This window comes from Plecotus auritus (genome assembly GCF_963455305.1).
Source record: "Plecotus auritus genome assembly, chromosome: 8".
In the NCBI taxonomy this organism is placed as follows: Eukaryota; Metazoa; Chordata; class Mammalia; order Chiroptera; family Vespertilionidae; genus Plecotus; species Plecotus auritus.
Window position 1 is genome coordinate 159,797,885 of NC_137782.1, and position 27,213 is coordinate 159,825,097.

At 36.5% G+C, this 27,213-nt stretch overlaps 1 protein-coding gene across 7 annotated transcripts in view; it reads right to left on the reverse strand.

Moving 5' to 3' along the window:
• BIRC6 (baculoviral IAP repeat containing 6) overlaps positions 1-27,213 on the reverse strand; it is a 194,526-nt gene that overhangs the window by 119,974 nt on the left and 47,339 nt on the right. For 3 of the 7 annotated variants that reach the window (XR_013961518.1, XM_080686116.1, XM_080686113.1), the window contains exons 11-23: positions 23,905-24,054; positions 21,046-21,271; positions 19,357-19,517; positions 17,927-18,016; positions 17,310-17,441; positions 15,291-15,469; positions 13,958-14,091; positions 13,059-13,223; positions 12,842-12,973; positions 11,911-12,008; positions 9,996-10,143; positions 9,058-9,191; positions 2,010-2,156 (exon numbers count right to left, since the gene is read on the reverse strand). Coding sequence is in view for 6 of the 7 variants with exons in the window: in XM_080686116.1 (XP_080542242.1) it covers positions 2,010-2,156; positions 9,058-9,191; positions 9,996-10,143; positions 11,911-12,008; positions 12,842-12,973; positions 13,059-13,223; positions 13,958-14,091; positions 15,291-15,469; positions 17,310-17,441; positions 17,927-18,016; positions 19,357-19,517; positions 21,046-21,271; positions 23,905-24,054 (1,896 nt within the window). In the remaining variant the exon portion in view is untranslated. Of the gene's footprint in view, positions 1-2,009; positions 2,157-9,057; positions 9,192-9,995; positions 10,144-11,910; positions 12,009-12,841; positions 12,974-13,058; positions 13,224-13,957; positions 14,092-15,290; positions 15,470-17,309; positions 17,442-17,926; positions 18,059-19,356; positions 19,518-21,045; positions 21,272-23,904; positions 24,055-27,213 lie in introns of all 7 variants that reach the window. The other 4 variants (XM_080686117.1, XM_080686114.1, XM_080686118.1 and 1 more) reach the window with 3 other exon arrangements.

The following is a 27,213-nucleotide window of genomic DNA, read 5'->3' on the forward strand; positions in this document are numbered from 1 at the left end:
AAGAGAATGAGAGAGAAATAAATGGAAAGGGACATAAAGACACCCTTTAGAGTACTAGAAATACTACTTCTTGATTTGGTGGTCACAATAACAGTTTACTAGTATGCTGAGATAAACTGCTGGCCTATATAACTGTTTTCAGCACTTTTCTGTATGGGCATTGCATTTGACACACAACATATTTCCCCCAAAAAAGTAAACAGAACATTGAAAGACTACAGTCACCTTCTGGTGGTACCCAAATGTTAATCAACAGTATACAAAATCAATAGTGGATACATGAATTTTATTTTATTCAGACAATAGAATCTTGCTATTTCACAAGGAAAAAGGACTAACTACATACATGCAATGATAGGAATTTAATAATCATAATGGCGAGCAAAAGGCAGGATTTTGCCCTAATCCTATCTAATAAAAGAGTAATATGAAAATTAATCATCATTCCGTCACAAAGATGGTGGCGCCCAGTCCTCTCAGCCCCACTGGAATCCCCCAGTCCCATGGGGAAGGGGGGCGGCTGCTGAGAGCAGGCAGCGTGAGCGGCCTGGCGGAATGCTTGCTTTGTCACCGCAGCAACGAGGCAAGTGTTCTGTGCCCGGCCGCAGATGGGCCTCTGGCCAGGCCGGGGCGCGGATGGGCCTCAGGGCGGCGGAGAGCCTCTGGGTAGTGGTCACGGAGCGGCCAGGCCCCACAGAGAGCTACTGGCGCACAGATTCATGCGCAGGGTTACTAGTGTTTAATAAAAATCCTTCTGCTATAGGAAAGTCTCAGCCTGAATATAATACAGTGGTAATTGCTTATACAGGCATGGACTACCTTTAGAAACACATAAAAACAATTCCATACCTTCCTTTGCAGGAGAGGAAATGGTGGGCAATGTGAAGGAATGCTTTTATTTCTCAAACCTACTCTTTTATCCATTTTCATATTGTAAAACTTCTTATTCAAACACATTAATTTTTCTTAAAATAAAAATCTTAGATAATTTTATGATAGTTCTAAGGAAGAATTTAAGTTTTAACTAAAGAATATCTGAAAGTTCAATTTCTTGTCATGTCTATTGTAGTATAAAATTAATTTGTACAAAAGTGACTATTATATGCTAAGAAAACAAAAACAAATTTTGACCCTTTTGGCATCTGCATATAAAATAAACATTACAATTTTATTTAACCTTAAATTGAAACTATCGTCATTATACATAAGCCATAAATTTCACTTAGTAGTTACTGCCACAATTGGAAGATATAAGATGATTCTGTATAAAGAGTACTGAAATAAAAAACTAGTAAATTTCTTTTAAAACCCTTTGCCATTCTGAAGCCAAGGACAAGTTTAAATTTTTCATGACTTCTCTTGCAAAATGATTTATCTTTCTATTCAAGTGTTAGAAGATAACAGATATACAAAATGAGACATCCCATTGATTATTCATCTAAAACATCAGCAAAACCACACTGTTCAACATACTCAAATATTGGTTCATAAATCTTTATGAAGTTGCTTTAAACTAGCTGGAAAAATGGTACTCCCTCTTTACTCATCTCACACTTCTCAAAGCATTGTACCAAATATACCTTTAACTTCAACTGAAAGAAATAAAATAATATGATGCCAAAACTACACACAAGACTGATATCAACTGATGATTATTGAAGCTAGATAATGGAAATACAGTCTATTGTTCTCTTCCTCTTCCCTCTATTTTCATTACGTTTAATATTTTCCAAATTGAAAAACTTCTCAATATACACACACATAAAAAACCATAAGATTTAAAATAGTGCACTAGAGGGTAGAAAAAAAATCCTATGAAGATTTAGAAAGTATAAAACTACTTATAATTTTTCCCCAAAATGTCCCCCCTTTTAATAAATTTGTACTTAATATGACAGTTAAGAAACTTATAAGTACTGTAAACATATACTTAAATCCTTATATGTCACTTAATATTTATACAGCTTATAATATATAAAAGAATGTAAATAATAAAAGAAGGTATATACCAGTAAACGTACTTGCATCATCCCTTTCAATTCTGGTTCCATCACTAGTTGACACACAAGTAAAGTGTAGGGGTTCAACTTCTAGAAGTCCAGTGAGAGATGTGAAACTACCCTCAGCAGCTGTGCAACTACTGACCTTTCCATTTCCTAATGCAGAAAAGACACAAGTTTTATAATATGTGAATAAATCTTTAAAAGGCAACCGTCATATGAGAATAACAGTGCTAGCCCAATTTTAATTACAGAAGGCATATAAACAAACACACAACCCTTACATAACGCTTCACAATTGACATGGTACTAAGAAAACTCACAAGCAGAAGATACTGTCCTTATTACAAAAGCAGAGTTGCATGAAAGCAACTCAGTGTCCATTCACATTAATAAGAAACAATAACGAGTGATATAGATTTTAAGTGAGAGAAAAAAATAAAAAACCAGCTACTTCCAAAAGGTATTGCCCAATCTGTTAAGTATGCATAAAATCAGAATACAATCTATGATATCAACTATACAAATATGACACTAAATAAATGAATAAACATTCCAAAGTATGAACAAGATCTGTAAATGTTTCTTTATATTTTATATATATTGTCAATTTCCTAAAATTAGGCATACTACTTTATAATCATAAAAATAGTTTAATTTAGCATATACACTGAGTGGCCAGATTATTACGATCTCTGAACGCATAATAATCTGGCCACTCAGTGTATATCCTATATAATAAAAGGCAAATATGCAAATTGTCCCCTTGACCAGGAGTTAGACCAGCAGGCAGGCCGGCCAACTTCCCATGTCCCCTCCCACTGGTCAGGGTGGCCAGACCCCACCCATTCATGAATTCATGCACCAGGCCTCTATTACACACACACACACACACACACACACACACTGAGTGACCAGATTATTATGCGTTCAGAGATCGTAATAATCTGGCCACTCAGTGTATAGTAAAAGAAATATATCACATGGTCACAACTATCCTATCCTATATAATAAAAGCCTAATATGCTAAGTGTCTGGTCATCCGTTCAACCAATAAAAGCATAATATACTAATGATATGCTAACACCACTCAACCACTTGCTATGACATGCACTGACCACCACGGGGCAGACGCTCCGACCAGTAGGTTAGCTTGCTACTGGGGTCCGGCCAATCAGGACTGAGCGAGACGGGCCAGACACACCCTAGAGCCCTCCCACGGTCCCTCCCTGGCTGGGCAACCTCCCGCATCCTTCCCTGGCCCCAATCATGAACCAGTGGGGTCCCTCAGCCTGGCCTGAATCCTCTCACAATCCAGGACCCCTCACAGGATGTCAGAGAGCTGGTTTCGGCCCGATCCCGCAGGCCAGGCCGAGGGACCCCACTGGTGCACTAATTCATGCACCGGGCCTCTAGCGTGAACAATTAAAGTATGGCAATAAAACCATAGCAAGAAGAATGGGTGGATGAACACAAAAGAAATAAGGGTCTATGGGGTAAGGGAAAAGGTTATCTTTAGTCCTTTCAATTTTCTGGAGTTAATACTACTTTTAACATAAGTAACAACAAAAGTGAAACAGAAACTCAATATGGAAAAAATGAGGATATATAAAAACTGTTACCAACAAAAGTAACATTAGCCCTAGCCCCTTTGGCTCAGTGGATAGAGCATTGGCCTGCAGACTAAAGGGTCCCATGTTTGATTCCGGCCAAGGGCACATGCCCAGGTTGCTGGCTCGACCCCCCTGCCCCATACCAGCAGGGGATGTTCAGGAGGCAGCCAATCAATGACTCTCTCTCATCATTGATGTTTCTATCTATCTCTCTCCCTTCCTCTCTGAAATCAATTAAGAACATATATATTTAATAAAAGCAACACTAAACTGCCATAACTTTATTTTCCAACGTCCCATCAGTGCCTAGTTAGTATAGGGTCTGACACATGTCTTAAAAATATGTATTTATTGAGCACTTAATAGGAGAGTAAAAGGACAGGCCCCAGTTCTCGTGAAATACATTTTCTGTGTCAAAGGTTATTTCATTAAACAACTAAATATACAATTGAATTTTTTTTAAATGCTATGTTTTACTTAAGGGAAGTTCAAAGGGCTAATAAAGGGAAATCAGTGAAAGTCAAGGGATAATAAAATAGTTCCATGATGAGGTGATGAGGTTCATGGAAAGAATAAGAGATTTCTATGTATTTACTCCATTGAGCATGAGAATCCAGGCAGGAAAAAAAAAATTACTTGAATGAAATCTCTCCACTAGGAAGGAATAAGGCACATTACAGGAACTGAACTGATAGAACAAATGTGGCTAGAGGAATATTTCTGAATCCTTACACCACTTTTCATAGCTTCAGAATAACTGAGAATTCGAAAAACCTTTCTTTTATGTTGGCTGGTTTCTTTTATGTGCTGAAGTGAGGCAACAGTTCTTATATATTGATACTTAGCATAAATTTTAAAATGAGAAATTTTAAATATTAATTCATTTAATAGTGATAAACTCATTAGATAAAAAATAAAACAACAGCATACTTTGATGAAAAATAATTGTCTTCTAAAACAAAAATACCTAATGGAAGAGTGGCAATGTTTTACATTTTATAAATCCCTTAAAATCTGGCTTTTTCAGAAGGTAACTGGATTTTCCTGCCTTCCCCATTAACTACGTTGTAATATGTTGTTTTTGTAGAAGTATATGAAGGAAATCCAACCCAACACAAACAGGTATATGAAAAAGATTTCAATAGCCTTACATATTCAAAAACTTGACAAGTACCAGGTTTTTTTTAAAGATTAGTTGCCAAGTTATACTGATATCTGATCAGTGAACTTCTCAAACTCGATTGCACTAATATTAACTGGCCTATCTTGTAGTTTTAAAGAATCATTTAGCCATTTGTTTGGAAAATATTGGTTCACCACTATATACAGATCTTCAAATGTTAACACATTTCATTATATAATATCAGAAAATGACAATCACTAATATCATCATAACCCACCAGAAAAAAAAAGGCTTCATGTATTGGTAAGCTGTCAAGTTCACTGTGGAGGATACACATTTTCTGAAATTCTAATTTTTGCTTAAAAGCTCTACTTTTAATACTGGGAACAAACACTATCAATTGGATGGGCACTGACAGACTTTTTCTATAAGTCTGTGTAAAAATACCTGCCAAATAACCAAGTTATAATAAACATATTTTGCAAATAAAAATGTGGAGTTCCATGAAATAAACATTCCCTTTATAACTCAACTGCACAGTGTGTTTCTTTGAAACAGTCATGGTTCTGCAGTATACAGCAAATGTGTTTGTTTCATGCATGCTTCCAATCTCAGCATGGAATATTTAAAAGATGAGTACTCATGGGTTCAAAATTGAATAAAGCTAACAATTTTTACTACTTCATCTCAGAAATTTGTAAGTGAATGTGAAACTGGCATATTTTTTAGTGCAAGTACCTAGTGAAGAACATCATGCTTTTGCACAAACAGTAGAAATATCAGTGCAGTGAAAAAACAAAAAAGCAAATGACATGGTTCTATGATGAAAACAGTTGACCCATGGACTCCATGAAGCAATAACATCATTCTACCATGAAAACAGTTGACCCCTGGACTCCATGATAGGATCTCAGGAACCAAGAGGGGATTAATGAGTCACAGTGGCAAGGGAAAGAGAGCTAGATCACACAAGACTTTGCATACTATATTACAGACTTGGGACTGCAGAGTAATGCGAAGACATGAAAAGTATTTTAAGGAGAGAGGTAAAAGGATCAGGTATGCATTTCAAAATGATCATACTCATTGCAATATGGAGAATATGCTGAAGTGAGGCAAGAACAGATGCAAGAAGACCAATTAGAAAACTAATACTGTAGCCCAGGTTCAAGATAACTGCTGTGGCTATCTGTCACCAGATGATCATGGGAGGTAAGGGAATAGGCAGATTTGAATTATACATTGGTGGAAAAATAGAATTTGGTGATAGCCTCAATGTGAAGGATGAGAAAGACAAAAGTATCAAGGATGACATTCAGATTTGTTTTGTGCGACTGATGCCATTAGCTGAGAAAAGGCACAGAAGGACTATGGTAAGGAATAAAATGGTGAGACATTCATAAGGAGACATATTATGATTTCTAAGTCACTTCTCCTGGTTCTTCTAAACTGGGTGTGGCTACTCTTGTATATTTGACTACCTGGCTTGGCCAGAGCTCAATGGTCTTCTCTTTACACTCTCTCCATAATGGATCTCTCATTCAATTCTAAGATATATGGGAGGTGTCTATATCCCTAAAGCTATCTAATCTGAATTCCACTCATAAATTAATGTGTTACTTGGAAAGAGCCAGATTGCCATGAAGTAGTCAGTCAGAGCTTAAATCATCAAAGGGAGGCATATAACCAAGGCAGCATAAGTCTTTAAAAAGCAAGTAATAGACCAATAAGTATAATATGATCACTTTCATTAAAGCATGTATAGAAAACAAGTCTAAATAGCTAAACATCCTATTAACAATGGTAATCTTAAAGGGTAGAAAGAGTTGAGAAATTTTCTATTTCTACTAGAGCCCAGTGCACGAAATTCATGCACTGGTAGGGTCCCTAGCAGCTGGAGGCGTGCCGGCCAGGTACTCCTTTCCCCGGCCAGGGCCGAACTTCCTTCCCCCAGCTGACTGCCAACACCAGCCAGGGCCTCCCTCCCTTCCCCCAGCTGTCCCTGACCCCTGGTCGAACTCCTAGTCAAGGGGACAATTTGCATACTACGCTTTTATTATACAGGATATTTGATTTTTCTTTTGCTTTTCTCACAATTCATAGTTCATCTGCACTAATAAAAGAGAACGATGCAAATTGACCGTACCTTTGTGACGCCCACCAGCCAATCAGGAGTGGATATGCAAATTAACCCAACAAAGGTAACAGGTTAATTTGCATACGCAGGTGCCTAGCAGCCAGGGGCAGGACACCAGCGTCATCACCATGGCGACAACGCAGGTGTTCCTCACTGCCCCAGCCACTTTGGGCCTCTGGGCAGCATGGGAAGGCAGAAAGGCGGCTCCGGGCCAGAGCAAAGGCAAAAAGGCGGCTCCGGGCCAGAGCAAAGGCGGTGCCAGCAGCCAGGGGAAGGAAGGCCCATTCTTGCACGAATCTTCGTGCATCGGGCCTCTAGTATTAAAATAAAACTGAGACTGATTCAAAATTTACTTATTTTAAAGTGGTAAGTATCTTACTATGTTTATAAATACATTTTCTAACATTTAGGTTTACAAGCAACACTTTCAGTTAAGTTCAGCAAGCTGGAAGGAAATGAAAAATAAAATGGTCATTGCTTTAGCTAACAAAATGGGTTAAACACCAAATTCTATCACCTGAGAAGATTATACAAAGAAGTAGAGGACCAGAGCACAAAATTCGTGAACAAGTGTGATCTGTAGGTCTGGCAGGCGATCGAAGCACTAGCGTCTGGCATGGAAGGGCAGGTCCCAGCTCACCTCTGGGCCCTGCACCACCTGGGGGGCCCGGCCCTTGCGTGCTGCCCACTGCCTGAGTCACGGTGCCCGAGTCTCCACGCAGAGATGTGGTGAGCGTGACTGGACGCTGCTGGCAGGGGCACAGCGTGGGCCTCTGGGCCGCCCAGTGGCGCTGCATGGAAGCCAGGCAGGCAGCACGCTCTCTCCCAGCCAGCCTTGCAGAACGGCTCCTGCGCAAACCCACGAGAAGCCCAACCGGCCCCTGCGGTCCCGGCAGCTGCAGGGTGATGTCCAGCACCTGAACATGAGGGCCTCCCTGGTGTGCAAGCCCTGGCATCCCAGGAGAGGGTAGCAGGGAAGTGAGAATGAGCTCAGCGGACAACCCACATTCTCACCGAATCTCCATACCCATCACCCCCAACCCCAAGTAGCCGGCAAGAGGTCGCAGCCCAGCCGAAACCGGTTTGGCTCAGTGGATAGAGCGTCGGCCTGCGGACTGGGGGGTCCCGGGTTCGATTCCGGTCAAGGGCATGTACCTTGGTTGCGGGCACATCACCAGTGGGAGGTGTGCAGGAGGCAGCTGATCGATGTTTCTCTCTCATCGATGTTTCTAGCTCTCTATCCCTCTCCCTTCCTCTCTGTAAAATATCAATAAAATATATTTAAAAAAAAAAAAAAAGAGGTCGCAGCCCCCCCACCCAGGTGCCACAGTAGGTTGGTCGCCGCCACCCACCCCCAGTTCCCCGTCACAGCCTGGGGCCCGGCCCCAATAGGGAGATCAGGGCCTGCCGGCCTGGGGGAGGGACCGGGAAGTTGGCCGCTGGCACTGAGGAAAGAGCCGGCCCTCGGTCCCTCTGGGAAAGGGGCCGTGTCCGCCCCCACCCACCCCTGGTTGCCCATCCCAGCCCGGGGCCCAGCCCCAATTAGGCAATGGGGGCCTGCAGGCCGGGGGCAGCTCCTGCATTGAGCGTCTGGCCCCTGGTGGTCAGTGCACGTCATAGTGACCAGTCGTTCAGTCGTAATGATCACTTAGGCATATATATATGTTATAGTCCATTCAATCCTAAAAGTATTTTCTTCAGAAATGTATACAATACATATAACACTGTGCACAAAGTTTTCCTTAGTCGAGTGTAATGGTAGATGCAGAAAATTATTTTTCTTTCTGCATCTTTGCTTATTACAATACAATAAGTACATATTAATTTTATTTTTAATATGAAATATGTTCTTTGATTTTAAAGACAGGAAAAGCACACCAAATATAAGTGAAAAGACTACAACAAATAATAAAATTTTAAATAGTCTCTTTTGAGTATTAAAGTCAAACTGACATGATGCAAGGAAACATAAAAAACAAGTTCACTTCTCTTTCAAAAATAGCCTTAATAATCGAGGGGTGGGAGATTAAGTAGGAAAGGCAAATAGTTTAATGATTCACTTATGTTAAGTTCTAAATTTTAGTTTTTAAAGGTAAAATATAGCAACTATAATCTATGAATTAAATGGTAGCTTAAATACAAGTTTTAAAATTCAGAAATTCCTTTAATAAAAGAAGTTACTACCTGAAAGGACATCCGACAAATCAATTTCATCTGATTGAACACCAATGCTGCTGTTGTATACATTTTTACAAGTAGAGCCATTCATTTCTAAATCAAAGAGGACTGGATCAAATGGTGAGCTATATAATCCATATCTGAAAAACAAAAAAGTGTCCTAAAAATTTTCCTGTCAGCCATCTAATTAATAAATTACCTATTTACTTGGTTTTTAAAGAAGTTTGAGACAGGGCAGAAAGAGATGCTAACCAGGTTTAACCCATTAAATTCAGTGAATCTCAACTGTGATCCCTGTAAACCTATACTCCAAAAGACAAGGTCCAGAGTCAACAAATGTGATTCCAATAAGCTGGCAGCTAATGAATCCAGACTGAATCTTCTTCTGCAGACTGAAGCATGGAAGAGATATGAGACAGCCCTACCTCACCACAATCACTACATTACCCAGGAAAAAGTACAAAGGCTTTGAGTAAAATTTCATCAAAATCGAGATTTCCAATTTAAAAATGTCACAAAACCATTATGCAACTCTATTTCTTTATTTCATTATGTTGAAGTGTTAGGTAATTAATCAGGAGATAAAGAATACTAGTTAAGGGCTATAAGTGACTTACATAATTCTGACTATAAAGTTTTAACAAATTACCTTAAATCCTTCTTCCCTTAGCAAGAAATAGAATTTTTAAATATTTTATTATTATTAGTCTTATGAATAACAATCTTTAGGACTTCCAAAATTGTTAAACAGAATCACTTCGGGGGGGAGGGGGGGAAACAGGTGAAAAGAAAGGCTATTATCATTTTGGAAAAGATTGGGTATAATTTCAATATATTTTTGTAAGAAAAATGGTTTTTAAGCAAATATATATGTGACAGTACAATGTAAAGGTGGTACCATGTCCAGAAAGGCCCACTATTAGTCATTATATCTATTAAAATACCTTGTCTGAAGTAAAGCCTCCATTGGTGTTAGCCTGTCCTGTAACTGTCTGGACACAGCAGTAAGCAAAGATGCGCAAGCTGTACTGCACCCAGCCAAATCTTCATCTTTAACATAATTCAGTAAGACAAAATACCAATAGACAGAACCTGAAAACAACAAAAATCAACATCTCCTCATTTTTCTCTAACAAAGAAAACTTCAGATTACATATTTATCAGTGTCTCCTTTTCCTAGACAGACTTTCTTACAGCTTGCAGTTTATAAAGAAGGACCAACTTCCTAACTACACATTTAGATTTTCAATAACATGAGATGACTCTGAGGGACATTTTGGAATAGTTAGAAAAGTATAAAGATGTCAGGGCCTTCAAGCCATCCATCCTGAAATACTGTTTCTCTGTAGCACTAAAATTTTCAAGAACAATGGATGGCATCATTGAGTTACAACTAACACACCTTACTAAGCAAGTGAATGCAGTATAGTTATCCTATACTGCCAATTAAATACAGACCAATATTGCTTAAAAGATGATCGTGGTGATGTATTTTAAGACTCTTTTATAAAATTTGAGATATCTAAGTAAGTACACACCAAAATTTAAGCATTTTATCTCTAAGACTACTGTCAACGAAATATTTTAATCAAAGAAAACTATGAAAGTGATCAACCAAGTCCAAAATATCCTACTCTATATAACACAGAGTTAAGAGTTTTGTCCACTATATGTGCAAGGTAACTATAAACAAACTATCTAAATTAAGATAGTGGCCCTGACCGGTTTGGCTCAGTGGACAGACCGTCAGCCTGCGGACTGAAGGGTCCCAGGTTCAATTCCAGTCAAGGGCATGTACCTTGGTTGCGGGCACATCGATGTTTCTAACTCTCTATCCCTCTCCCTTCCTCTCTGTAAAAAAATCAATATAATATATATATATATTTTTTAAATCCTTTTTAAAAAAAAAGTAAATTAAATAGTGCCTGGCCAAAGAGGCTCAGTGGTTGAGCACTGACTTATGAACCAGGAAGTCACGGTTTAATTCTGGTTGGGGCACATGGTCAGGTTGCAGGCTTGATCCCCAGTGATGTTTCTATCTCTCTCTCTCTCCCTCTCCCTTCCTCTCTGAAATCAATAAAAATATATTTTAAAAATTTAATAATAAATTAAGATAGTGATAAATACCCATTTACCAAATAACTTTGAGAAAGCTTTTTTCCTGTTATACCCAAAGATCAAATCCTTATGAAATATATTCTCATTGAGATAACATGTTGAATGGGTTGGTCACTTATAAAAGAAAACATAGTAAGAAATGGCTACTAAAAATACAGCATTAGGTTTAAAAGGGCATATCAGTATCCTTTCACAAAAACAACATAAAACAGCAAAACACATTTAAAAAAAATTTTAATCTTCATTACCTTATGCATATGCTACTTTAGGGGATTGCTTTCTCAATTCCTACTTGATAATTACATTCATTCTTGAATGATATTACCACAGTCTTCAGGTGCTAAAAAAAAAATACCCACTGGCCCCTTTTAGAGAATTTCAGTTGACTATAGCTGCTACCAATCATAAACCTCTCTGATAACCTACTAGCATTTTAGTTTGTGATATCTGATCTATAGTCAGTAAAAAAAAAAAAAAAACACCAAACTCAATGATTTCAATGAAACTGGAAAATGTATATATAAGATTACTTGATATTTATACTTATCTATCCCACTTTTTCCTAGCAATATAATTAAACAGAAAGTACCCGCCCACCCAACCAGAACACAACAACCACTGAAAAAGATAAGATACAGTAAAAAAAGGAAAATATACAAAAAAGTTACTAAATAATCTTAAGTATATTGTGAAATATTTCCCAAGAATACAGTTACTAGTGATTAAACTAATTTCACATACCACCAGTTGCAGCTGCAGGTAAAAATGACATATTATCAAGTAAAGCCTTCAACAGAACAGATCCAAATCCTGGTTGACATGGGTCACATTTTCCATTACTGAAAAGTTTTAAAAGAAAAAATTTAAATGCACTGATACTCAAGGTTCAAATTCAACTGAAAGATGGTACAGTTCTTTTAAAAATCTTCTAAATGTATTCATACTGATCACAATAAAAAGCTGCCTTAAAGCCCTATAAAGAGGCAAAAAGATAGTAAGGACTAATTATACTAAGGGTCTTTGTAACTGTTTCCTAATGCATTAAACCATTCACTTTACCAAAAGGGACTGATAAGCAGGTATAGTCAATATTGACTGTTAGCTTTTAAATACTCCTACGTAAGAGTCTCAGGGTCTAGAGAAAATGATCTGGTCAATATCCTATATAATAAAGAGCTAATATGCTAATTAGACCAGAACAAGGACCAACCTTCCGAATGACCAGTGGGTCGGGGCAGGGCCGCGAGGCAGCCAGGACCGCGAGGCAGTGGGGGCTGCGAAGGCCTACTCTTGCACAAATTTCGTGCATCAGGCCTCTAGTTACAAATAAACCTGGTAAGACTGACATATAACAGGGAACAAGGCCTCAGGTGAAGGATCCAAAGACAACCAGGGAGAGTAAGAGTGAAGGAGGGGAAAGAGTTCCCCTTACCAAACTCCCTAAACTGCTACTGATAGGCAGAGAAGCCTATTTACTAATAAGTTTATTTAACATAACATTTCCCCCTAAAAACCTTAATTAAATTCTTTCTTAGAATCTCATCAACTTTTACAAGTTCTCTTAAGTTATACATACGTTCAACAAGGTTCATATTACACTAGAGACAAGGTATCACCCGCCAAACTGCAGATGCATCTACAAAGTATACTTTCAAATTAAAAAAACACCAACCTAATGCACAAGGCTAGAAATCGGGCACACTTATGGGCTATGCTTCGACCTGCCTCAAAAAAGCAAACACGTACAATATCCGAGAGACATTTTCGTGTTTTTGAAAGCAGGCTCTCATTTCCTTCCTTTGAGCTGCAAAACAATAGCACACATTTGAACTTGCAATCATAACATCCAAAAAGCAATCATCAATTGTAATAAAATCTTAATTATTAACCTTCCAGGTCCATTGGAATGTACTCCTGCTAACCAACAAAGAGTATCCAACACGAGGCTCTGGGCATGTTCTGTGATTTGGCCATCATCATCTGCTTTCCTACAAAGGGTGTTAAGAAGCTTCTCATGAAATTCTGAAAACTGTAACATGGCACATCGTTGTACTCTACAAAAAAGAAAATATAAATATATTAACAACCAAAATAAAACAGACAAAAGCTATCAAGCTGGTTGGTCATATGTTTCATTTTAAATCATGAATATTATAATTTTTTAATATGTTTCAATGACTTTTATATTTTTTAGTGAGAGGGAGAGACAAAAAGAAACATTGATGAGACACAGAAACATTCATCAGCTGTCTCCTGCACACCTCCTACTGGGTATGGAGCCTGCAACCCGGGCATATGCCCTGACCAGGAATTGAGCCACACCAGCCAGGGAAAAATCATGAATATCACAATTTTAAAAAAAAGAACTTTTGAAAATAAATATTACAGTGGAATGTCAGCCTCTGAACTTAATGTTATGGTATTAAAAGATTTAAAATAGTATGTAAGCAATACTTGGCTTTAGACAGTTTTAAAAGAAATAAAGTTTATGATAATGTATTACATTCTGACATAGTGAGTAAAATTTCAAATTATTTCTTTCTTTCCTCATGCTACAAATATTGTATTCCTGGTATATACCAAGCAGTATATAGACACTAGGGTTAAACCAATGAAGTAGAAAGACAATTCATACTCTGACTGAGATTATAAGTTCTTAATAAAAGAAATGAAAATTTTAAAAGATTTTTCAAGTTAGATTTTAAAATATTGTGTGTTAGTATATTTATTCTTCTTTTGCATGTACTTTTATTACTATAAGAATAATAGGGAAATGGAATGAGGTTACCTTTCCTTAGAAATTGACGTTTTCTTAAATCTTCGAATTGTGACTGAGACCTCTTGAAGTAAGTCACAACCCCGGAGGTTTTCAGCCTTACGAGTGCCACTTGCATTTTCATTCTTAACATTAGATGATTTTTCCTAAATATACAAAAACAAATAATTGAATGAACAAATGATACTAAAAAGTATTTATTACTAAAGTTTTCAAATAAAGGACAATAACTGAATTATAACTATCATAACATAAATCTCAAATTAAAATGAGTTTTTACCTTATGTTCAGTAAATGACTAATTTCCCTCAGAATTATAATAGATAGAAGAGAAAAAGACAGTTATTAAAGTTAATACCCAATGGTTAAGATTACAATGCCAACATCCTAAATCCAAGTCCCAGCTACAGCACTTAGAAGCTACATGACATATGATAGCTCCCAATCTCTAACATTCACTCACTTAAAAAAAAATTCTTTTTAAATCCTCACTGGAAGATTTTTTACATTGATTTTAGAGAGAGGAAGGGGGAGAAAGAGAGAAACATTTACGTGGGAGAGAAACATCGATCCGTTGCTTCCTGGAGGTGCCCCCACTGGGGATCAAACCCACAATCTAGGTATGTGCCTTGACTGAGAATTGAACCTGCAAATTTCTATGGTGCACGGGTAGATGCTCCTACCAACTGACCCACCTGGCCCCGACGGTTCACACTCTCAATATAAAAAATAAAAATAATACTTGCACCTGCTCTGCCTATCTCAGTTATCTTAAGGATTAAGTCAGATAAAGTACACAGAAGTCCTTGAAAACTTAGAAAACCTATATAAATATAAGATGATTGGTATTACTGATATTGCTACCGTTGCCTATGAATAATGATAATAAACAAAATCTCTATAAATTTCAGGAAATTCCAAAATCAGACAATTATGAAGAGACTAGTTGCAGAAAATCAACCATAAATATTTCCATTTATCTCTAAAATCACTCCCCAACTTCTCTTTCTACATACTAAAAAAGTGGTGAGTTACCACTAACAGGCATTAAATCAAACTCTCTCACTTAAGGAAATAAATAATATGACCTAAAATAAGGTAAAGGGAGGTACTAGCTAACAATTACTCCTTACTAAATATACCTTATACAATTTACGTCGTTTGCTTAAAGTTCATTCAAAATATTTTCAATATTTTTTAAGTCACTATAAAGAAAAAAAAATACAAACCAATGATCTGCTAGAAAAAACAACCACCAATGGTCATACTACTTCCAATAGTGTGTCAAATCTCATCTACAATGTCTAAAACAGGATTGTTATAGTTCAAAATAACTGTTTCATACCTTGACTGCTGCCACTTTTGCCAAGAGTGAAGCAAGCGAATAACCCTTGTTACTCTGGTGTTTCAGGGATGGAAGTCTTACTACAGGACGCATACCGCCATTACAGATCTCATCTGTTCCTCGTTCGTTCACTGCCTTGACATGGATTAAAAACGAACGATATTTTCCTCCTGCCATACCTAGAGGAGCAGCGTAGAATGGGATAAATAACTGAATCACCAAAAGGGCAAATTGTTTTTTATCTTCACAATGAAAGTTAAAAAAATAACTTAAAAGAAAAAACACAGTTCAGAATTCTTTCGAATTACACTGCTATTTTAGTATAATTCAATATCTTCCTATATTTAATTGGTAGCGAAAGAACAAGAAGCATAGGAGTTACATGAATAGCATAAGACAAAACTTTTTGACTGTTGGGCATATTTTCCCCAAAAAGTTATTGATTCTAATAACAAATTTTTATGAATCACAGAAAAACACAAAGAAAAAAACTGTCATTAAGGCACCACCCAAATGTGAATCCACACAATCCTTTTATGCATCCATGCACACCCATACAAATAAGCATTATAGTATTAATAGTTGAAAAAGCAAAGGCTTTGGGGGTCATTACCTGGGTTTGAATAATGACTGCCATTTATAAGGCATATGACAAATTAACCTCTCTGTGGTTCAGTTCCTTCAAACGTAAAATGAAAATAATAGTACCGACCTCAAAGGTAGTTTAAACATATAACTGCATGGATCAAATTAATACACTCATCAGCAAACCATGAGCCAATTGCTGCACCAACAGCATTAAATTTTCCTGTGATTATAACCTTTGTTGTTTTCCACAGATCTGCCTGACTACCATGCTAGCACTACACTATTACCCTCTTCTTTCTTTGTTTTGTTTTTTGTTAATCCTCACTCAAAGATATTTTCCCACTGATCTTCAGAGAGTGGAGGGAGGAGGAGAGAGAGAGAAACATCGATGTGAGAGAGACATATCAATTGGTTCCCTCCCATACCTGGGCCAGGGATCAAGCCTGCAAACTAGGTATATGCTCTTGACCAGAACTAAAGGTAAATGTGTGAATGTAGATAAACATTATGAAGGAAGCATATATAAAATAAAAGTTATTTAGATGGTCAGATATTTCTTGGTTTGGGAAAGGATCTCCACAATCCAACCCACCCCACCTCCAAATTTATTTTAATAATAAGGGGGTATTTTGTTTGTTGGCTTTTTTTTTTTTCCCCCACGCTTGCAAGACTGGGAGAAGCTGAAATAAGAGTCCTACTGCAATATCTATTACCTATATAATTGCCAATTATTTTTAAATATACATTAATTATAATTTATGTTTACTGGAGACACTCAAATTGTTACATCTGATACTTATCAAGAACACTCTTCTATAAAAACCCTCTTCAGAGACTATAACAATATACAATAAACATGCCAAAGACACAGAACTCTCCAACTGATGGGAAAGGCATACATGTCAGGGCATAGCTGGCAACTTTAAAGAGCTTTGTTATATCACACTAAAGTCCCCTGTGTTCACTTTATGCTTTATCAAAAAGCACTAAGAACTCTGAGACAAAGAAGGTAGGGTCAGAAAATTTCACATAAAAATAGTCATTTATGCCCTGGTTTGGCTCAGTGGATAGAGCATCAGCCTGCGGAATGGAGTATCCTGGGTTCAATTCCGGTCAAGGGCACATGCCTGGGTTGCAGGCTAGATCCCCAGTAGGGGGCATGCAGGGGGCTGTCAATCAATGATTCCCTCTCATCATTGATGTTTCTCTCTCTCTCCCTCTCCCTTCCTCTCTGAAATCAATAAGAAAAAAATTTTTAAGTAATTTATGAGAGGAAATGACATCAGCTACCAGGAAATTGATGGAATTGCTAATAAAAACCCCAAATAAAACAATATCTTACTTTTTATTAGGTCAGGGTTTGTTTGTTTTTTTTCTATTTTTAAAATTGGGTCATTATTTATTCTGCTTTGGTAAAATATGTTACTTTACCTTTAACAAGTTTGGGACTTGTTAATGTCAACATCCCAGCATGCCCTGATAGATCAAGGCCACTAGCAAGCCATACTGGCCCACACAGAATATCTTCTTTATGATCTTCTAAAAATGGACATAATCTAAGACCTATAAAGAAAAATATACATTTTCTTTTAAAGTAGTTGATAATTTAAAATGTAATATTTAAAAAACAAATACCCGTCCCATTTACATGTATTACCACCACACAAAATACCATACTTAGAATGTGTTCAAGTATGAATTCACTATCATGATAAGGAACTATAATAATCAATTACCTGACATTTTATGGTTTTTTCCATTCCCATTTTATTTACATTCACTTTGATTTTCCATAGTAATAATAAAACCATGACATAATTTCAAATCCCAAGATATTAAAAAACAATAATGCAAGTAATAGCGCAGTTGTGTTAAAAAAGATGAGCTGAAAGTTAAAGCATTTGGCCAAAGCAGAATTATAGGTTACTTTTTAATCATGTTCTTAAAACCAACTTTTTGCAAGCCATAAGGAAATCTGTGCCCAGCATGATGCATTTGGTCACTGTTCCTTTTACTGTCATGGACAACAGCTCTACAATTTAACTCACACTGTGATTCCTCTACATCCATGTGCTGCATTTCTTCATTCAAATCAACCAGGGACGGTTTTCCATTTTGTTCCACTTCAATGTTAAGAGCTGGAGACAAAGGAAAGGTGATCTGCCTATCTACTGCTGTTTCTAGAGGATAAAAATATTAGTAAACTTAATTTTACTTAATATCAATGATTTATGTGCCTAAAATTCTAAAATTTTCTATAAAACTGGGAAGTGTTGTGATTTTCATCACAGATGCTACAAAATGGTTGTCAGGAAGAAAAAAAAAATTAGATTCCATTAATTGTTCATACACTCATCTCTTTTTTAATCGTGGTAAAATATTCACCTGAAGAAATAATTTGCTGGCAACTGAACTAAAAATTCTTACCCTAGGCTGCAGAGTACAAGCACCAGCAGTTTTTAAAAAGATCAATGTCGCCCTGACTGGTTTGGCTCAGTGGATAGAGCGTCGGCTTGCGGACTGAAAGGTCCCAGGTTCGATTCTGGTCAAGGGCATGTACCTTGGTTGCGGGCACATCCCCAGTAGGGAGTGTGCAGGAGGCAGCTGATCGATGTTTCTCTCTCATCGATGTTTCTCTCTCATCGATGTTTCTAACTCTCTATCCCTCTCCCTTCCTCTCTGTAAAAAATCAATAAAATATATTTAAAAAAAAAAAATAAAAAAAAAATAAAAAATAAAAAGATCAATGTCTAAGTCTTAAACCAAATTAAATCAGAATCTGTCATATTTCAAAAGGATGCACACATACAAAAACACTCTCTCTCTCTCTCTCTCTCTCACCCACACACACACACACACACACACACACACACACACACATACACACATTTTTTTTAAATAGGAAAATTTTCAAGTTTCATTGTCTTTAACCTCCTGGGTAAAGTAGCCATTTTACTCTAAAATTACCCCGCCTTTTCAATTAACCTATTAAGAAGAAATGACTGACAAGTAAAATCTAGTTCCCAATATGCTAAATGTGTAGAATCTTTTTATAATTCAATATATCAAATTCTAAATTTGTGACAAAGATAAATGGAAATGGCTATATTTCTGGCATGACATGAAAGGTTGGGTTTCACTAGTAACCTTACAAGAATATGACTTCCATAACAAAGTCCTTTTCCCAATCAATTCTCCCCTTAAAAAGAGTAATGTATTAAGTTTAATAATGCTAAAAGTGAAACTAATTCACAAAGGAACTAACTGTATTTCCCCAAAATTCTGAACAATTCTGGGTTACTGAAAAGCTCTAAAGTATTCCCAGGATTAATTCTTATAAATAAAATCACCAAAAGTAGAGCAGAATATATTGGGGATGAGAGGAGAGGGAACCGGCAATCCTAGACAACGAATTAGTTTTTTAAAGAAACCAACTATAAGATAAAATCTACAAATATAAATTTTTATTCATTCTTACCATTGACTTTCCCTAAGCCCGGAGCTTTATTTTTCAGCAGTGTCACTTGTATCTGTGGAATATTGGTGATGTTTGAGTTCAAAACGAATTTGAAGTCCACATGTCCAACCATACAAGCCTTGGGTAGAACCAATTCAAATACATGCTCATCCCAACTGTTGCTGTTAAAAAGAAAGAATATGCTAAATAAAGCAAAAATCTTCCTTCAGCCATAACCATATTACAATTAATATCACATTTTACACTCTGATTTTTAGCCCCCAACAAAACTTAATGCTTCTCCATATCAGGAGAGAAGATAAGCAGCTCCCAACACAGAGGTTACTTAGGGCCATGAATCATCTTACCTTAGGAATCCATACCTGCCTTGGGAACTGTACATTTTATATATAAACACTTTTTGCTTACAGTATGAACTATTATGCATCAGAATTATCTGTAGATTCCTGGGCCCGACCCTAAATCTATGAGCAGGGTCCCAGGAATCTGCATTTTAAAACAACAACTTCTTGTATTTCTTATGTGTCCATTCTGATTTAAATTTTATATATATATATATATATGCGCTGAAAAACAAAAACAATCTCCAAAGCATACTCCTCCACTAAATTCCAGATTCATACCCAAATGTCTACCAGATGGCTCAAATTTATCATAAATCCAAACTTCATGATTATCCATTTCAATCTCAGTAAACAAAATTCCACTTTTCAACTAGTTCAACCCAAAACCTTAAAGTCATCCCTGACTCTTCTCTCACATCAGATGTTCGTTACATCAGCATATATTGTTCCTTCTATCTCCAAATTATATCCATATCCAGAAGCTCATCACTCTTTTCACTACTTCCATCAACTATCACCATGCTCCAAGCTACCCTCAACATTTCACATGGATTACCACAACAGCATCCCAACTAGAATTCTTGCTTCCATCACTGCTGCCTAACACACACACCATAACCACTCAATCTACAGTCAACACAGCAGTCTTAGAGCATCCTTCTAATATGTAAATTATATCATATCACCCCTATACTTAAAACCCTCTAACATCTTCCCATCTCACTCAGCATAAAATTCTCACTGTGGCCTATAAATACATTCATGATCTGATTATCAGCTACTGTTTTAGACCTGCCCCCTACCAATCCCACTACATTCACTGAATTCCAACAAATGGTCTTCTTGCTCTTTCTAGAATTCATAAAACATACTCCTCATTATCTCTGCATTCCTACTGTCTCTGAAATAATGTCTTCATGGAGGCCTTTCTTTGGCCTCTTACATTAAAAATATTAGACAAATTTGCTCTCTCTACATCTCATTCTTACACACATGTACACACACAACTATTCTATACCCATATTGTTTTAACAAATTTCAGTATCTTTTATGACTATATGAAATAGTCAATATCTGCTTACTGGCTATTACAATATAAATTCCATTATTCATTAACTGTTAAATTTGTGGACTGAGTGGCCAAACTAATGACAATGGTATATTATTTTCACTATTTTATTCTACAAGTACGAATATAGCAACTTCCAAAATTAAGGCAAGGAATAAAACAAACAAAAGCTATTAATATAAAAAGAGAAACAGTAATATATATCTAAGAATTCTGTTGCCTCCAAAATATATATTATATGGATTTCCAGTTTAATACCCTGGAAGAATGTTTTACCTGTCAGTCTGTAGTTTCCAAGTTCTAGTATGCTGAGCAGCATCTCCATGGTGTTGCTGATGCAAATGTTGAGGATGCCTCCTTTGCTGCTGTTCTTGTTGAACTTCTACCCAGCATGGAGGAACAGTAGCTGAAAACCGTGGAGTCAAAGTCTCAAAGCGGGTTAGCTCCACTAAAGATGTCAAGATGTCAAGGGAGAATGGCTGGTCCACCAATAAATCAACTCCTTAATAATAGTGAATGAAGAATTTGAAGTAGGTTTTATTAAAAAATTAGTTTTAATTAACGTTATTATCTACTCAAATTGCAACATTTACTAAATATCCTGAAAGTTAATAATGTTGGTTCAGATACCTACATGCAACTAAAGTAACTAGCACTGACTACATAACAAGCATAAGAAAAATACATCTTGAATATTTTAAATTATAGGAAGGGTACTCATTACTGGAGAAACCCAAAATCAACCTGTTAGAAAAGTCCTCACTAACCTTACCTCGCCCTAAATTAGAAAGAGCAACGAAAGTAATGGTGCTAAAATGAAAGTCTAATTTACGTCAGATAAATATCAAATTTTAATTTTCTTATTCATGAAAAAAATTGCTAACATGTAACATCTGCCCTTTAAATAGTATTTTTTGCACTTCGATGGTAGTTGAGAATATCATATATACATATCATCATTATAAGAGTTAACAATCGGCTTCAGACAGATTAGTTTTTTTAATAAATATATGTATTCATATTTGTGAAATGTCTAACATTAGAGAAAGATAAAAGGCTGTTATTCTTGTTCCAATTAACAAAAGCTTAAAGACTAAAACCCAAAATCTAATAGGTTTAGAATATGCTCACAAAGAAAATGTAAACCAAGTTCCATAAAATTGTTAAGTGTACTTCAAACCACATTTTTTCTCAAAGCTTAGCACTTTATAAATCTAACTGAAACTGTATTAAATTGTTGGTAAATATTAACAGCATGTTAATGTATTTTCTTTACATTATAGCCATGCACTGCTTAACAACGGGATACATTCTAAGAAAACACTAAGAATTTTACAGCTCCTTTATAACTGGGTAATTACATCATTGTGCAAACATCATAGGGTGCACTTATGCAAACATGGATGGCAAAGCCTACTACATACCTATGCTATGTAGTATGGCGTACTTCTCCTAGACTACACTTAGGCTATGTGGTACGTATAGCATATTACTGTACAAAACAAGAGTAAATCAAGCACAAGAGAAAATAATGCAATCAGGAAACATGGCAAACATGAGATGTGTGAGACTACTGCTAGTGTTACACAGCAAACTGTTTGTGCAGCAAACTGTTTTTGTAAGTAGAAAGATTAGACTCTAAAATAATAATTAAAAGTAGAGGATAGCTGGGCCAGTGTTGCTCAGTGGTTGAGCTTTGACCCATAAACCAGAAGGTCATGGTTCGATTCCCAGTGAGGGCACAAGCCCAGGGTTGCTGCTCGATCCCCAGTAAGGGGCATGCAAGAGACAGCAATCAATGATTCTCCCAAACATCATCATTGATGTTTCTATCTCTCCCTCTCTCTGAAATCAATAAAAACATTTTAAAAGTTTAAAAAAAAAGAATTATGTACTGTATATGACTACAAAGTGCTACACTCTATATGACTGGCAGCACAGTTGATTCGTTTATACCAGCATCATCACAAACACCTGAGCAATGCATTGTAACAGTAATGTTACCACAGCTAAGAAATCACTATGCAATAGGAATTTTACAGCTCCTTTATAATCATACTAGAGGCCCAGTGCACGAATTTGTGCACCAGTGGGGTCCCTCAGCCTGGCCTGCGGGATAGGGCTAAAACCAGCTCTCTGACATCCCCCGAGGGGTCCTGGATTGGAGGAACCCCAACGGTGCATGATCGGGGCCGGGGAGGGAAGAGAGAGGTTGGCCTGCTGGGGAGGGACCATGGGAGGGCTCCAGGGCCTGTCCAGCCCACCTCGCTCAGTCCCGATCGGCTCGACCCCAGCAGCAAGCTAACCTACCGGTCGGAGCATCTGCCCCCTGGCAGTCAGTGCATGTCATAGTGAGCAGTTGAGCAGCCTTAGATTATCATTAGCATATTACACTTTGATTGGTTGAACGGCCAATGGGTCGACCGGACACTTAGCATATTAGGCTTTTATTATATAGGATATCTATAAGTTTCACAATGGGGCAATTAGGGTCTGAATATGCTATTGCAGAGTGAAAGTATTTTTTTGACTTTTCAACTCCATAGTAATATTAGTAATATAGGCCATTCCACTGACTTTACACTTACTTAATAAATCTTCTATTTTTCATGTGTTTTTTTTTTCTTCCCTTGCTAAACCAAAAGCTCCTTAATGACCAATGTATTCTCCTTAGATAACTGAACCAATATTGGTCAACCTACCCGAAGTTGAGAATCACTTCTTATTTTAATGTTTGTAACATTTTCCAACTACTGGAAAAATAATAACTAATACAAAAAAACAAGACTAGTAAAAGAATGCCAATATAGAAATTAATGCCCTCAGCAAAGTAAGCAAGAGTTAACTATAAAAATTTAAATATTATGTAGGAATATAATAGACTCAGCCTAACCAGTTTGGCTCAGAGGAGGCAACCAATCGATGTGTTTCTCTCACATCGAGTTTCTCTCTGTCTTTCCCTCTTTCTTTCACTCTCCCTAACAATCAATGAGAAAATATCCTCAGGTGAGGATTAACAACAAAATAAAAAAATAGACTCAGAAAACTCTGAGCACCACAGGAATCTGCATTTTTTAAAATCATTTAAAAACTTAATACCATTAAAAAAAAAAAAAAAAAAACTTAATACCATACCTGAAATGCCAGGACTTGAAGGATTCGATAAAGGTTTGGAACCTTCTGAAGATGGTTCTATTCCTTTAGAAAGAGATCCATCCACTAATATATCAGCTTCATCAATATCATCACAGGTTCCTCCAATTTGGAGAAAATGAAGCTCACCACCTACAGTGTAGTAATATTTCATCAACATACATACATGGATAGGTACAAATACAAGTGCACTTTACTTAGTTAAGAAAATTTATTTTACTATCGCTTGATAGTCAGATAAAGAAGGTAACAGCCTGGCCTGTGTGGCTCAGTGGTTGAGCATTGACCTATGAAAAGGTCACAGTTCAATTAAAGAAAGTGATATATTTCCAAGAACTTAGAAGTTAAACTGCCAAGTAATTGCCAACAGAAAGTTAAATTAGGAAAATGTCAAATACACAAACATGTTTAAAAATAATTATTCAACCAGTATTTACTTGCTATGTGTAAGGTACTATTTTAAATGCTTAAATTAATTCATTTAGTCTTCACAAAAACCTTAAGATAGGGACAATTATTGTAGCCACTTAACAGATAAGGAAACTAATACACTAGCTATTTTGGGATCAAGGGCCAATCTCAATCCCAGCAGTAACAAACCTGGCCAGTGTGGCTCGGTTAGAACATTGTCCCATGCACCACAGGGCCAAGCAGTTCGATTCCCAGTCAGGGCACATACCCAGGATGTGGGTTTGATCCCCGAGTCAGGGCTCATATGGGAGGCAACCTATCAATGTTTTTCTCTCTCTTTCTCTTCCCCCCGCCCTTTAAAATCAGTGAAGGGGTTGGGGGAAGAAGTAAAAAAAAGTCTTAATTTCACAATGAAATTGAATCCCTATTTTTTATATCTCTATCACAGAAAAACACTCAAAACAAACTTAGCAAAATTTTAAGACAAAAATGAATGAATAAAACCATATTCTAGCAAGAGCATTTGGAGATTCGCTTCCAGAATTACAGAATAAGGAGGACAATAAAGTCTCTTCCTGAAAAGCATCTTTATATAAACCTGGACAAAATTGTCATTCAACCAGGGTGGGGCAAGTTATGAAAAACAGTTGATTCACTTCTATTGCCAGAGGAAGCTCACTGATTTGGAAAGCTGTCAGTTTAAAGTAGCTCAGTGGCAACTAAAATGAGGCCCATCAACTCTGCTACCTGCAGTAAGGATCCTGGCAAGCAAAACACTGGAAATAATCAGGAATTTTAACTTAAAAGATGTGATAGAAGCATAAGGGGCTTGGTAAACACTCTATAAATCCTACATTGATTAGAGGTTGTACACATGTGTAGCAAAGACCATACTGGGCCTAAGCCATCAACACATTCCCAAACAAGCCCCCAATGCCTACGCAGGGGAAGAACTGAGAAGGCTCAACAGAAAATAAAAATAAAGAAAATAAAAGTCAGGGCACACATGAACACAGCCTTAGTGGTTAATGTATTTGGTATTTGGGCACAACCACTTATCAAAATGTTTAGCTGAATACTAAGCTATGTGGACACAGAGTTAACAATAAAAAAGAAACAAGGCTTAAAGTTAAAACAAACAAACAAAAAAGAGAGTCAGCAGCAGCTACACACTGCAAAAGAAACATACTTCACAGATTTGGTCCAAGTGGGTTATCAAACAAAGAACAACAACCATCAAGAGGGATTGATGAGGGGGGTAGGTCGTGGAGAGGGGATCAGAATCCAGAGTTTCTCCGATGTCATTTAAAATGTCCAATATTAAATTAAATTAAAAACTATAAAACATGCAAAGGAAGAGCAATCCATGCTTAAGAAAAACAAAATCAATGAGAAATATCTGTGTGCCCAAAATTAGATTTGGTGAACAAAAACTTCAAGTAAGAAATTGTAAATATTTTCATAAAATAAGAAACCAGATAAGGAGAATTAAGGGAACAAATGGAAAAAGTGACTCAACAAATTAAGAATCTCAACAACAACAAAAAAGAAATATTCTAAAAGAACAAAGGGAAATTCTGGAGTGGAAAGGTAAAATAACTAAAATTAAAAGTTCACTTGAGAGGCTCAAAGTACATTTGCAGTGGCAGTAGAAGAAATCATTGAAATAAAAATGGACCAGTAGAAATCAAAGAAGCTAAATAAAAGAAAGAAAAAAAATTAAATGAAAAAAGCATCTCTTTGACCTATGGGACAGATCAAATGTAAGTGCATACATGTAATGGGAATTTCAAAAAAAGAGAAGAGAAAGACATAAAAAAAATTTTTATAAAATTATGGGCAAAAACTGCCAATATTTGATGAAAAACATTATACAAATACAATCAGTTCAATTAAACTCAAGTAGCTAACTACAAAAAGGCACACAGATATACATACATTACAGTCAAAGTCAATGAGAAAATCTTCAAAGCAGCAAGTTAAAAATAACTCATCAGACATAGAAACTACAATGGAAATTAACAGCTGACATCAGAAACAATGGAGGCCAGAGCCAATAGAATGACATGTACAGAAAGTCAACAACTAATTCTACATATATAGCACTATTCTTCAAAAAGAAGGTAAAATAGACACTTCCAGACATTTCCAGATAAACAAAGACAGAGAATTTTTTGCTAGCAAACCAGCCTATTAATAAGTACTAAAGGAAAGTCCTTCAAGATAAAAGACAATACCAAATTCACATACACAAAAAAATAGAAATAACAGGTGATCAAAATGTTTTTTTCTGATTTGTTAACTTTTTCACGAGACAAAGATTTTATAAAATAAAACTTTTTGGTTGGATTTATAACATCTAAATATTATACTTAAGACAACAGTAGCACAAAGGTAGCATAAAAAAAAGATTACAGAAAAATTTCCATATTTTACTAGAATTAAGTTAGCATTATTCTGAAGTAGATTGTGGCAACTTAAACCACTAAGACTGCAACTCCAGAAATAAAAACGATGCGCCTCATCTTATGATGGGAGTTACTTCCCAATAAACCCAGCCTAAATTGAAAATATTAAAATTGCATTTAATACACGTAACCTACTGAACATAGGTTAGCCTAGCTGGTTTCTACTGAATGCATATCACTTTTGCACCATTTTAAAGTCAAAACATCCTAAGTCAAACCATCTTAAGTTGGGGATCATCTTATATATTTTCAAAAATATCAAGGCACTAGTGATGTCATGCCAAATGGCAAATTAAATTCTTTTCATTTTTTAAATCTTTCAGATTAAGATTCTAAAAGCCACCAAATGAGTCTTCTGATTTGGGTACATTCTGACAGTGTAACTTAATCACTCTGATGACAGACTGCCAGT